Source organism: Pygoscelis adeliae, unplaced genomic scaffold (genome assembly GCF_000699105.1).
Source record: "Pygoscelis adeliae isolate BGI_AS28 unplaced genomic scaffold, ASM69910v1 Scaffold241, whole genome shotgun sequence".
Lineage (NCBI taxonomy): Eukaryota > Metazoa > Chordata > Aves > Sphenisciformes > Spheniscidae > Pygoscelis > Pygoscelis adeliae.
The window spans coordinates 4,458,337-4,472,856 of NW_008824056.1; the positions used below are offsets into that span (position 1 = coordinate 4,458,337).

At 38.1% G+C, this 14,520-nt stretch overlaps 2 protein-coding genes across 2 annotated transcripts in view; one reads left to right on the forward strand and one right to left on the reverse strand.

Annotated features, from left to right (window-relative positions):
* The window catches only part of HLTF (helicase-like transcription factor), a 31,453-nt gene extending 26,376 nt beyond the window's left edge, over positions 1-5,077 (forward strand). The window contains exon 24 of the mRNA XM_009334014.1: positions 612-5,077. Coding sequence (XP_009332289.1) covers positions 612-764 — 153 coding nt within the window. The 3' untranslated portion in view covers positions 765-5,077. The remainder of the gene's footprint in view (positions 1-611) is intronic.
* GYG1 (glycogenin 1) overlaps positions 4,860-14,520 on the reverse strand; it is a 14,337-nt gene continuing 4,676 nt past the window's right edge. The window contains exons 4-8 of the mRNA XM_009333979.1: positions 14,353-14,516; positions 13,781-13,943; positions 9,386-9,512; positions 6,582-6,801; positions 4,860-5,662 (exon numbers count right to left, since the gene is read on the reverse strand). Of these exons, the coding sequence (XP_009332254.1) occupies positions 5,492-5,662; positions 6,582-6,801; positions 9,386-9,512; positions 13,781-13,943; positions 14,353-14,516 (845 nt within the window). The 3' untranslated portion in view covers positions 4,860-5,491. The remainder of the gene's footprint in view (positions 5,663-6,581; positions 6,802-9,385; positions 9,513-13,780; positions 13,944-14,352; positions 14,517-14,520) is intronic.

Here is a 14,520-nt window from a genome sequence, read left to right on the forward strand (position 1 = left end):
ATATGTCTCACCAGTAAACTTAGTGTGGTATGATTTTTGAAGTGGATTTTGGATTGTAAGATTTTATTAAATGTAACCTATTTCCTGTGAAATAATAATTTTAGAAATTAGATGTCCCTGTTGAGCTATTTGGAGTGACTAAGATGGGGTAGTATTGCTGTTGCCTAGCCTGGCTATTACAGTTCATTGTCTTGAAGGTGTGTAGAATGCTTTTGCTTTTGTCATAGCAGCTTGTTTAGCTGCAGAAGAGCAGCTGGTCTGTCTCATTAATACCCAGTCACAAACATACTACTTGGGAAATTGAAGACAGGTTCTCTTCTAATATAAGTAGCAAAGAGATAGATATTCTTCCAGTAAGTGTTTTAAAAAAAAAAAAAAAAAAAAAAAAAAAAAGGGGGGGCAAAAACCTTAAAATGCCAAACCTTTTCCTCCAACTGCTTTATAACCCTTCCCTCTTGTGTTTTCTTTACAAAGTAATAACAAAATAATGTAAGTGTGCTTTAGGGTACTCAGCTTTTTAACTTTTTTTTCCAAAGTACATAAATTTCTCATCCTAAAATTTAATTAAAAAAAAAAAAATCCATTTCAGTGGGGCTTTTTTTGTATTTCAGTTCATTGTGAAGGATTCAGTGGAAGAAAATATGCTGAAAATTCAGAACAAGAAGAGGGAACTTGCAGCAGGAGCCTTTGCTACCAAAAAGCCTTCAGCAAGTGAAGTAAACCAAACAAAAATTAATGAAATTAAGGCTTTAATTGATTTATAGCTTGAAACTGTGGTATTTTGAGTAAATAATACATTTAATATTTTAGTTAATATTGCTCTTCAAGTTACGTATCTCATGCTAACTTTTAGTTTTGCTGTCTTTGTGGTCAAAACATAAATACTTCAAATAAATTCTAAGAATTAATTTGCTCCTAAATGTTAATTTAGAAATGCACAAACTTGTTTTGCACTCCTGAAATCTTTCCAGTGTTCATTTCTTCAAAATGTTGCTTATTATGTACAATGCTTAAGAATACATAAAAATCCCTCAAAACAGAAATGCATATTCATGCATTCTAACTTGCAAGAATTTAATCTCTTTTTAGAGGTGAATAGAAATGAAATAGCTTCGTGTTTCAATCTGTGTTTCCTGATAACCAAACAGATCATCTGGATTGTTTGTTTCGGAATAGGTGGTCAGTGATCACTTCATAAGGAATTCTTACTTTTGCAGACTATGTTCAAAGATGGCATTTAATTCAAAATTTTAAATTTTTTTTTTACTATTTCTGAATAATACACAGGTGCAGCAGGGAGTTCCTCTGATTACTTCCCAGAAGCTAGTAAAAAATGAAGTACTTAAATTTGTAAAACACTTTCTTCTAATATTTTACTTCCCTTAAACAGAATTCCACTGATTTTTGTAAAGCTTTTGTGACTTGGATAAAATGCTAGAATCATAGGCTTGTATTGATAACACGCTTTCTAATAATTTCTGTACACACTTCAAACAGTACGACTGTGCTATATGCGAAGTGGAATATGACCCACTCATCAGTGAATCAGTTAGCCCTTGCAAAATAAATTAAACAGAACAAATTATTTTAATAGTTGCCAGCTTTCTAACAGTTTTCTTGCACTGGTAAGTGCTTTTCCAATCCCATACGTATGTCTTAATGGAATGCTGATCTGCACGCATCTTGATTTATAGAGGAAGAACTTGGTAAACTATTAATGTTCATGTACTGCAAAATAATAAATAGCGCTGAAGAATCTCAGTTGAATATTACTTGAATATTCTTGTCTGTTCCTTCTTTCTCTTTCCATTTGATTCTGGTCTTCTGTTATGTGTTTTCTTAACACTGTGCTGCCTTCCCTGTAACGCTCAGACTTAGACTCGGAGGCAGAGATTGCTATGTTTAGGTCCTGTTTAGATTCTATGTTTAGATTCAGGAAGTGTATTTGGCAGCAGAGAAATGGAATCTGATTTGCTTCTAATGCCTTTCACCTTTTCTTATGTCTTGGAATACCAGCCAGCTGATTATAAGATGAATTGCAAACATAGGAAATGGAAAAGGACTGAGAAATAAAGGGAAGATGTCTGGTATTTGGAGAAATAGTGAGCCAATGGAAGGAGCGAGAAAGGAATTCAAAATATGTAACCTAACAAGCTGATGCAGTTTTTTGGGAGCCAGCATCTTAGCTATGGAGAAGAGTGTGTTTTAAGTCTGTTAGAGAAAGAATTAAAAAGACATGAATGATGGAAAACAACGCGAACCCCAGTAACTGGTTGTCACTGGAATGTTGATAAAAGAAAACAGAGCTACACCTGACTGAATTTTTTTTTTTTCATCGAGTTTCTGCAAGTTAAGCTTTCTTTGGATTTTTGTGCTTCAGATTCTGATGTTCAGAGATAAGCTGAATAAGCTGATTATGACTGAGAGATTTGGCTTTGTGTCATTCTTCCCATTTTCCAAGTTAAAATTCCACGAGGAAGAGGCCCATTTCAATGGCTAGTCAAGCTACATCGTTACTTGTGTTAAAATATGCTGACATTTTGCAGAGTGGCTGAGTTATGATTATGAAAACAATTACTAGTATCATTTTTCCTCTACTAGATGATCGTTCCCATGTTCCAAAGCCAAATAAAAAGTTCCTGGAGTTAGTACTAAGCAGTATGGCTAGTTAAGCGCTCTCCCAAGAAAGCCATTAATGTATCTGAGAGAATAGTTAAAAGTCAAAGCTGAGAGCAGAAAAGTCCTGTCTGATTTGATGGGGCTATTCTGTTACTTGGGTGGTTAAAAACCACAGCGTTGTGGTTGGTTGGGGTTTTCTTTTTGCTTTTAATGAACTGTAAGTAGTCTTTGGCTATTGCTGTTCTCTTTCTTGGGAGTTCTAACGCTGTGTTCTGTGGCATGTTCTAGAAGTGAGCTTTTGGAATTATGAACTTAATGTTTTTAATTCCAAAGACTGGACTTAGTAGTCTATCATTCTGGGTTTTTTTACCCCCTACATAAAATAAAGATGTAAATGGAAAAAAAAAATGCTTCTAAACTTTTTCAGAGTTGCTCTGAGTTGTCACCATCTAAGGAACACCTTAGATTATATGCTTTTTAAAGGCAAACGGAGTTCCAATACTTGAGTCGCTATCTAAGCAGGGCTATGATTCTTTTGAATAATGATGTTTTGAGTATAGTGCTTTAATTCAGTTACTGTTTTGAGTACTTGCAGTTTAGAGCAGAAAATTGTTTGATGTATCAACTGATACTGTTACCAAGGATAAAAAGAGATCTCTCTGTTTCTGCAAATGCTGCCTGCAGTAATTATGAAGGAAATAGTGGCAGATAATGACACGAAGGTCACTTTATTGAAAATAAGCTGCATAGAGTTTGATACAGATGTCATACCTTTTCGCTTTCCTGAGGCTGTGGGTAAACAACCACTGTATGAGTCACAGAGGCTAGGACAGAATTGTTGTATAGGTTTTCTTTCTTTACTCATTGTATTTGTTAACTCAAAACATGCAGGTTTTCATCTTACTCAGCATCTCTCCTTACCTTCTTGTATTAACGTAACAAAACTTACATGCTAAAACAAATTTTCAGGTTGGTATAGTCTCATGCTTTTGCACTTTCAGTCCTCTCCAACTAAGCGTAAAAAGAAGTAATGTGCCTATTCTCTAGTACGAATACAGACAAGGGGAACAAAACTAAGACTGTTTACCTGTCTTCAAAAGAGTATTTTACCATTTTCCATAGAGTATTTTGTGAGCATGCAGAACTCCAATATTCGTACTTGTTGGATAAAGTATACTTTTGTCACTACAGATTGTAACTAGTAATCCCTCCTGTTTTCACACAACTTCGAATTTACCTGTTAAAAAACCCAACGCAGCAAAAGAAAAACCCACACAGGAAAGGGCTAGTTACAACTGGGAGTTCAGATGCTATGTATTTTTAAATAGCTACAAGCTACTTTGGTTTGGACCTTATCTTTAGCATTTTTTGCTGAATGGTGACCAAGGAATCTTAGAGCAATTAAGTAGCAAAACCAAGTTAAAACAAACTAACACTTGTATGCAGATCACATCTTCTGCTTTACCAGCAAATGGTGAGAGCTTGTTGATTGTTTATCTCTAGGCTAGAAGTTTAGCACCCTCACTAGCTTCCTGCCAAAATCCTCCTTTATGAGGAAATAATGAAATAATATTTTCTTAGTGTTTCAGGACTAGTACACAGTATAGCTGTCAACAGTTCTGTTTAGAATTTTGGCTGAAGGATGGATCTGAAACTTAGTACAGATAACAGCCAATCTCTGTCTACAGTATTCTTTTGTTACTGTGGTATTTTTACTGCTTTTCCATGTGTCTTAGAATACAATGCGTAGCCCAAGTGTGGCAAAAAAGCACTTTCTTTTACTCCCTGCATGCACAGAAAGAGTAGTTTTTCCTAATCAGGGTAGATGCAGTTACTTAAGCAGCTATTCAGTCTTTCTTTGCCAAAATAGCATCACCATTGTGTTTAAAAACAAGTTCACTGTACAGGGCTTACGTTAGGGATGATCTTTCTTTAGTCACTGAAAGAAACATTCCCTCTTCCCAAGCTCCATGTTGCTTATGTGAGTAGCTTCAGCAGGTACTTCCTCTGTAGCCCTGTCCTATACTTAGGACAAGCTAATAAGGGGATTGGCCCTAAACAGCTCCCTAGCAAATAACTATATACTCTGTAAATAACTACAGAACTAAAAGCTGGACATTTGCTAATGGTAGCTAGAATAGCATTAGCAAAGCTTAAGGGTTATACCTGTTCAATATTTCAGTTAGACTGCTTCAGAGCTTTTTTTTTTTTTTTGCTCAAGAGTTTAGGGAAGCCAGAAATGCATGACAACTTTTTATTTTTGTATCAAGTGCAACATTGCAAATAACAGATAAAACTCATTTTACTAGTCCCATAGTATACAGAACTGAAAAATGCATTCTGCCATGCTGTAGGCACTGTGCATAAGAACCTGATCAAAACTTAAGTGCAATTGTGACTGGAAGAGCAAAGCAGTGCTATTACTGTTACATCTGTATGTATCCCAGTGTCACTAATACATTTATGGTAAAGCAGAATGGCTACCACACTAGTGCATGAGCAATCCCATGAAGTAGATTTTACATCTAAAACAGCAAGCAAAGGAATCGATGCTAATCACCTTAATGAGGTGAGGTAACAAACCCAGTTTCAAGGAATATGTTGAGCCAATTGATCGCAACAGAAGAAAACTTAAGCTGAAAATACCTGGGTTTATCTAGTGGGGAGAATTGAAAATTGGGCAGTTATAGGTGGCCCAAGGAATTCTGCTTCCTAGCTTTTGCTCAGTCTTCATCTGTAGCACTGCAGAGGCTTTCAGCCAAGAAGTTTTTAATCAAGCTACTAGGCAAGTGTAACCGACCACCATCTACACCTTTCTAGCAGTTAGTTCTGGAACAAGTCCTTGCATCACCACTGTCTGAAACAGGCATTTCTACTGAAGGTAGGTATCAAGTTTCTTCTTGATGTTGTCAAAGGAATCCACTCCCATATAGTCAGCTTGGCCCTGTTCCCACCGTTCCTTGTGTTCTTCTGAAGATACAGTTGGTAATACTGGTGATGGTGCTGATATTGATATGTGGGACACTGCCTCTGTAACCTCTGCCTAAAAGGAAAGGCGGAGTAAAAATATAGAAATACTTTGCATAGCTAGAGTGAGCAACAGGCCATAGAACGGGACAACGAAGTGGATGTTCTCATGCGCAGCAGCAAGCATTGCCAAGGGGCAGGGATTGTGCAGCTTTCCTAGCAAAATAACAAAGCAGAGTTACAGAAGTTAGCAGGGAGAAAAAAAAAAAGACAAGTTTAAGTTCTTCATACCTCTCTACAGAAGCCACAAGAGAAAGCCAGAGTATAGACCAAGCTCGATAGCTGCAAATAGTTTGTTAGAAAGACGTAAGATTAACAAGAGAAAGCACATCTTAAGAGATCAGTAACTTTGGTCTTAGAAAGGTTGAGAACTTAAACTGGCCCATGTACTAAGCTAAGACAATAAAGTCTGCAGTCAGGTGCAAGCTACTAAACTCTGAATGAGAACTAGAGTTAGAAGCATTACTTTGGCTTTGATAAGTATTGGGATTCATCACTGCCAGTCTACGTAAGTATTCATTCTCTAGTTCTCCTAGGCTTCCCTAGATTTGTTTCACCATGCAAGATCTATATGTACATATTGCATGCTGAACTGGGGTTCGTCTGCCCGAGAACCTTATTAGCTACAACACATTAAGAGTTAGGGCCCTTTTCTGTATATATTAAAAGTTACTACAGTATAATTTCTGGTGCACCATTAGCTACTTAACATAGTTTGTTTTAGGCAAGCAGTCAGCTATGTTCAAGACCACTATAGCATGCTTCTCTTCTGTAGTATTATTTATTCCAAGCTTAACAAAACCAAAAAACCCTACATCCCACCACTAAACCACACCCGTGCTTTCAGTTGGACAGATGGAAGGGAAATCGGTGGAATGGTGAAGAACCTGTCATCCATACTTAGGTAGTTTCTACAAGAATATTAGAGCACGTACCATGTTTACACCTGTAGTAATTTCTTTAACAACTCCATGCTGTTCTAATAATGGTAAAACATTAGCTGTATAAGTATCCCACCACATGTTGAGGAATTCTGGGTGAACTATTTTAGGGTCATCCATGTTGCCTTTTATGCTTTTTGTTCTGGAGTCATATGTATAGTTCCATGGCTTTGTGCTTCCCAGGAAATGCACCACCTTAGTATTTGCACCAAACCTGTTGGACAGAAAAAGTTAGAACCCACAGTTTGTGCAGTTGTCTAGAAAACAAGGGTTTCGACTTGCAGACATTTTTTTTTAACCTGCAATTTCTGTAGGTGTCCAGAAAACAGAAATATGAATATATTTAGCAGGCTAAATGATCAAACTGCCAATGCCTACTGGGACTGAAAGCATCGCTATACAAACAGAAAAAATGCAAACGGAATTCTACATTACGCTAGTCAGAATACAGCCAAAACCTAATGGTCTGGGCTGTTTAAGTACTTACAGCCAACTCAAGTCTTTAGGTAGAGTGATGTCCATAGCTCAGGAGAGAGCAGTCTCAAGCAGCCGTTGCAATCAGAACTAGTTTTAAAAGTGAAAAAGATTCTACTCCAAAGTCAGTGATCCAGATAGTTAGGCATTACAAGCATTATGTAGAGAAGGGTCAGTGTTAGAGCTACCCTTTAAGTTTGTGTTTCAAAAACTTTAGAATATTCAAAACAAGGCAGTATGCATTTGGGTGGGGGGTTTTGTACTACTGGAAGATCCTTGACTGTATTTCAATATTCATGTTCAATGTTTTGAACACGACTGATCTTATTGCAGAATGAAAACGTATGCATGTGTAAAACAAGGTCAAGCATTTGCACTAAGTGCAAGGAAAAAAAAAAATCTGCCTTCAAGAGGTCAATTCCTAGGCTTGAGCTTTAAACTCCATATGCCAAATCTTGGCATAAGAGGACTTCCTTAGTTTTATTAGCTGTCACAGCATTACTTAACAGCCTGAGTTTTCATCATCTTAGGCTGCTGCTGTTCTGAGGAAACTTGTCATTGTTTAAAAATCAAGGCTGTTTAAGCTAAAGAATGCCCAAGAAGTGTTATGTTACACTTGCTGCAAATGGAGAAGTGTGTTCTTAGTATTCTGTCCACTTAAGACCTGTACAACAGTTGATGGATGCCAAGCTTCTACAATGTTTTCAGTATCTGCTTTCTAGATAGTTTCTAGATCTGCAATACTTTCTTTTGATGTTTAAGCTCAACTGTTAGGAAGCTTTATGTCCACACTGGCCTTAGCAACTAATCTGTCTTTCCCCATCTCCCAGAGAAGTCCTTCATCAATGTTTTGAATTTAGAGAACATGTCATGAATTGGCATTTTCCTTTGGAAAAAGGGATTACTGAGACTGCTGTGAAATCTAGTCTCGCTGTACAAAGCTGCAAAAAACTTGGCTATTGATGTCAGTAGGTTTAAATTTCACTTTATTCCAACTGCTGATTATCAGGAGCATAGCTGCTGATCTAACCAAGGAAAATTGTTCCACCTATTGAGCAGGGCATTCTACTTAAAAGGGCTGCACTTCCAGCATTCTACTTTTGAAGGTCTACTGAATTCAGTTAGGCAATTGATTCAATCAGTTAAATGGAATTTTTGTCAGGAGCCCCCAAATCCTTTTAGGCTTTTGTGGCAACAAGGTCATTTGTAACTTTAAGGTCATGTGACTAACAACCAGTCAGTCATGGAAGAAGGACATACTTTACAATAGATGTTAGCTTATCAAATGCTATCCAACTACTTAGTCATTCTTAGGCTTGCATATATTTCTTTAAATAAGTGTTCCACTTTTAGCATGACAGGATTTCAAATGGTATTCTGATCACAAGACATAGTTTGATCTTGAGCCAGCAACAGTCCTGCTTATGCTAGCTACTGCTTTAGACACTAGTGACCTGATGTCATTCAGAGATCAGATTGTTTTTATGCAATGAGTACTTTCCCTCTGCATCCCCCCCAACTTTTGCGGCCCTTAATGAATAAGAATTTCTGTGTAACATTTCAGCTTCCCATGCTTCCCCCCCTTCCTCCTGTGTTTATTGTAACACTTTGAGTGACCCTTGCCACTGACACATGGTTTACTCACATGCCAAATCTCATACTGCTAGCTAGGGAGGATACAGTTGTTCTCCTTACACAGGAAGCATGCAAATGTATGGTGGTTGGCTGTAGTCTTTGTTCCATCTTGCTATTACTGAAGGAACTGTCTGAGATCTAGAAAGACTGTTGGGAGAGAATTCTAGCTTTATACAAGTCTTTGTTCACCATGTTTATTTAAATGGTATAGGTTGATTAGATGAACTGTAGCTACGGGTTGTTAAATACACTAAGTGATTTGAGTGAGGAAAGTGCAAGTTATCTAGGTGGGAACAGTACCACCAGTGACATGCTGGAGTTCATTCAGCTCAAGCTTATTTGAGAGCTACTGCCTTTGGTTAGAACTGTAATAGACAATATCCCATACTGGAGTAGTGGTTCTTCCTTTTGCAAGTGACCTGTCAAATGTGCTTACTCTAAATCAACTTCAGTGTTACCACCAGGGATGAGTGGTTTAAGCTACAGATACAGCTTTCTCTCTGCATTTATCATGAGATTAATTTTTTTTTTTTTTTTTTTACAGAGTGGAAACTATTATACCTTCTTTTAGTGACAATAATGGCCTCCCTTTAGAAAAACCTGTGTAAGTTCACATTGTGCCCGTTTGTTCCGTTACAAGAAATGAGTTTATATAAGCTCTGAAAGTCTTCCTAGAATTTTGAACTTACGCTTTAAATGCTGGAAGATAGGAATATACAGAAGTGCTGCTCAAATTATAAATAAATGGTAGATGTTTGCTCATGTCTGTTGTTGCCCAGCTGCTGAAGAAGGTGTTTAATAACCCCTGATCTGCACCTGAAAGAGAAAGCATTAATAGGCTACAAGCATCAGATAGCTGTTTTAGGATCTTTTTCAATCATGTCACTAATTAAGAGTTGGTAATGCTGTTGTCATGTCCAGTAGGAGTTTGACATAGAGCACTAGAGTTCTATTTGCGAACCACCCTGTAAACCTTGCAGCCTTTGAAAAATAAAAAAAATGCAGAGAATGAAAAAGGTAGTATGTGTGGGGTTACTTTTGCTAAAAGATAGCAAGCTGGTCACAAACCCTGCCATTTTCTTTTACAACTTAAGTTCAAGCTGTGTAAGGCAGCAAAAACCAGGACTTGACAATTGAGTACTGTTCAGCTTCAGGAAAGCTGTAGCTGATCAAGGGCCAACAATTAGTTTTATTACTTATGCTTACAGCTGCATGACCAACATCTCAATCCCAGTTAGGGAGGGTATCAGGGGTCTGTCAGACCTGCAATGCTGGATGCATCTACCTTCACTGTGATGTGATTTGGAGAACAAGTCTTATGAGGAGCGGCTGAGGGAACTGGGGTTGTTTAGCCTGGAGAAGAGGAGGCTGAGGGGAGACCTCATTGCTCTCTACAACTACCTGAAAGGAGGCTGTAGCGAGGTGGGTGTCGGTCTCTTCTCCCAAGTAACTGGCGAAAGGACGAGAGGAAATGGCCTCAAGTTGTGCCAGGGGAGGTTTAGATTGGACGTGAGGAAAAATGTCTTTGCTGAAAGAGTGGTTAAACATTGGAACAGGCTGCCCAGGGAAGCGGTTGAGTCACCATCCCTGGAAGTATTTAAAAGAAGTAGAAATGAGGTGCTTAGGTGCATGGTTTAGTGGGCATGGTGGTGTTGGGTTGACGGTTGGACTCGATCTTAGAGGTCTTTTCCAACCTTAATGATTCTATGATAAGGAAAACACATTCAGTCTTGGTGACAACTCTAGTAAAACTTCATAAAATCCCTTGCCAGGCAATAGGCGTTCCTAGTTCTGTACTAAAAAGCTGCTGACTAACCCCTAAGTGAGGATAACAATCTAAGCTATGGCCAGACCTACTGTGTTGAGAGGGGTCACCTCTTAGTTTGCAAGTAGAGGTTGTAACGAGGTCAAATCAATCTGAAGTTGTTTGGTACATCAGTAGTAGAGTAGCTAAAAAAATAGCCTCTGGCCAAAAGCAGACTAGTTTATAAGCAGCTACTGAGAAGTAAAAACTACTTATTTATACCCATTCATTCTTTATTGCAGTGAATATACTTAGTCTTTAAGTATTAATAGTTACTCTTATGAAGGAGATTGAAGGGAGTCCCTCAACTTTCATTTGCTGTCTTCTCTTCACCTGTAACTGCATTCACAAGTAGCATTGCTAAAGAGTAGGTAAATGGATAGCTTAGTTAGAAAAGAGACAATGTTTTATTTTAATCTTTAATTTTCTAAAGTACTCCGTCTCTGCTGACTCAGGAAAGGGTTTTTTTATTGGCCTATGATCAGATTTAGGGCAGCACTAATGTTTACACACTCACTGCTGTTTGAGCAGAATTTGCTTTTTGCAACTGGAGTATCTAGGCACTGGGCATAAACTTGGATGTACAGACAGTACACTGACAAATATAAATTCTAAAGTATCCTGTTACAGCTGTCAGCATACACGCAGATTGCAGAGTGAGAAATTGCCTAGAGACTCAGTCCAGTAATTTCAAACCTCTGACTTGCCTCTCAACCCATAAAGGAAGGAAAACATTTTTGAAGACGCTGTGCCCATCACAAGAGAAGAGTCAAAGAAACCAGACAAGTCCTCTGGTCTTTACTTAGCTATGTTTCACTTTAACTTCTAACTTAATGCTGTGTTAAGAATGCATATGTTAACAGTAAGATCATCTAAAAGAAGAAAGTCTGGGATGCCCTCTCAGAACAGATAGCTCATAACTGAAGGGGCAGCAACAGTGTATTTAACTTATTCTACAGGACTTTCTCTCACTCAGATTGTTTTACATACTCCACTTTTTTTCAGATTGCATGCATTTGTGCCAAAGCAGCCACTGAAAGCAGCATTTAGCTGTCGTAGTTCAGACTTCAACAGTAGTCTTGTATAAACTGGACCTTATGTCTAAGGTGAAAGAATCAGGCAGTAGCTACATTAGCTACATATCTACAGATAGAGTCTTGGCTGCATTATATCTTTATACAAAGCAACCATTTTAGATGCCAGGCTAGAGAGCCAGAGGATTGTTGAAGCAATAGCACCATTCTTAAGGTATCAGTGCTACCAGATTTCTTTTAAAACCAAACTTTTTTCCCCTCCGCTACTTTTAGATGGTATCTAGAATTATTACATGACATATTCCTCATTATCTAGAAAGGTAAAGTTCAAATAGACAAAGTAGTTGTCTACATAAGCAGCCATCACTCTACCATTTCTGGACAACAGCATTACATAGGAGGCATCTGTCTACCGTTATAAACACAGAATACTCTGGAAAGTCTTGCATTCCCTAGTTACTACTACTGCAGATGGGGCACTTAGAGCTTGACTTCAATTATGCATATCTTGGTAGCTTGTTGAGTTTGCATCCCTGTGTCCTATTAAGGGCAGTGACCCCTCACAGGCGTTTCTCTTATAAAAAAGTTTCCTAGGAACTTTTTACTGTCTAGATCAATTTAAGTTTAAATCCCCTTTCTCCCCACCGAGTTCATGACCTCAGCAGCAGCTTATGCAGGTAGTATAAGTCTCTGTGGTCTCATTACTCACATCAGTGCTACCATTTAATAAAAACTGAGTAAATTTTAAAGCTGAAGTACAAATTACAGTTCTAGAAATTTTGTACCTAAACAATTAACCCACCATTTTTGCTGTTATGAGCTGCAACAATTGCTTCATGTTTAGGACACTGAGGAAGTTTCACCACTCTGTGGCTTTAGCTTTCAAGTCAGAAAGTATATTGTAGAAGCAGTTCTATTCTTTTAGAGGACAGCGGCCTTAGACCTAGAAGATGGGGTCTGCTAGCAGTTGAGCACAAAGCTCAGAGGAGACAGTCACCAAGTCTCAGATGTTCCTGGAGCTACTCAACAGTCAGTTTGCACAAAGATGTGGGTTTGTTTGGGGTTTTTTGGTTGATTTGGGTTTTTTGTTTGTTTTTTTAAATGCAACAATTCAGTACCATGCTACAGCTTTTGCCATAACTGGTCATCAATTTACACCCAACATTTGAGAGCGCTCCCAGAGCTACCAACTGCTACCTTGTCAGTAGCAAGGTACAGACAGACCGTTCATTACATTGCAGTACTCATTTTCACTAGAGTTTATTCATATGGTAGCATTAAGCATCCAGCTGCGACTGATGTTCTTTAGGAGGCCACACACAGGAGTCCACACAGTAACAGGGATTATTCCACAGACTAGGAGTGACATCTAGAATTTTTACTTTTTACAAAGTACTGAAAGGTAAGTCAACAGGCTGGCTAATTACCTTCTATTATGAGTTCTATTTTATGGTCTTATTTATGTAATTTTCTGTAGCTTTTTCAGTTAGACCTTTGTTTTATACCCCAGTAGTTACATAATGAAATTTAGTGACAGGAGACAGTGATAGTCATTCAGAAGCCTTTAACTATAGCAGTCTTCAAACGACGTGTGCATTTACTGCAGTGGTAATGGACTGGTAAGGAGACTTACAGGACAGCAGAACTTGGCTTCTCAAGCTTAAATCTGGCACAGTGGCCAATCCCAAGTGACCTATAGTGGGAAGCAGCCAAGACTACATGCGCTTGATACTGGGCAAGAGACAGTCACCACCCTATAACGACAGGAAGCTATCACATAGCACATAAAGAGATAGTTGCATCTTCAAATGTTTGTTTCTCTGAAGCTGCACTTAAGTTGATCAGTACTATTTTTTCCACAGCAACTTGAGTTAGCATAGAACATTCAAGCCTTGAGTGTTAGGAATGCATGAAGCATAGTACTGCAGTTTCATTTGCTAATGCATGCACTGTGCTTGCTACATATTAAGATTTCTTGTTATGTGATTCTGCATTGCTAATGCTTACAGCTGCTAGTTTGGAGGCCAAACTTAGTTTTTTTTATTTCATGAAGTCTGAAAAAAGTAGTTTTACTACATGTTGTAATGATAGCCTCTATTGTGAGAAGGATAAAATTTTTGTGTAGTTACATTGAGTTCAGAATTCTATCATACAGAGTCCCCATGACACGTATGTAGTTACTGAGCCATCCCAACCACTATTACCATTTTGGTCTAACTTATATTGAAATACAAATTAATACATACCATCAAAGCTGCCTTTCTCTGTGGCAAGCTGTAACAGCTGATTGTATGTTTCAATGGAAGGTCGGTAAACAAAAACTCCAGAATTAAAACAGTCTGGCCAGCCTGGATCTGGTGCTGCAGACAGCTCTTCTCTCTCAAAAAGCTCATCAATATTTGACAAAACCTAGTTGTAAAGGGGGTAAAAAATTGTTTTCTGGTTTTTAGGTTAGGAACTGGGGTATCATGTTCTAATGGATTTTGACATCCACCTTAAGACATGAAAGAAAGTTCTCATATCAATGCTCTTGTCTTATGGAAGACAATACTTTATGGTGATGGTCCCCACAGACTATGTTACAATTAATTTAGATTAAAAAAGGCACATACATCTTTAGAGTTACTAGTCCAAATAGCAAAAAGGGCTCTATTACCCCTCCTCTTAAAAAGAAAAGAAAAACACCCAAAACAAACCACTAACTCCCCTCCCCCCAAAAAAGCCCAAACAACAAAACCAACAACAACCCACAGAAAAAGAAAATCCAACAACCCCCATACCAGGTCATTAAGAGGTACCATGAGACACGACCACTTGCCATTGTATCTGCATCCATGAAAACACATTTTGAAAACTGCGTCAGTTCCCAGCAGTGAAGCTTTGTTAGTGTGACACCCAGCTCAGGTCTTTTCATTAATGCCAAGTGTGCTGAATCCCCGCTATCCAAGACGTTTACCAATATGACTTCATCAAATACTTTTTCTTG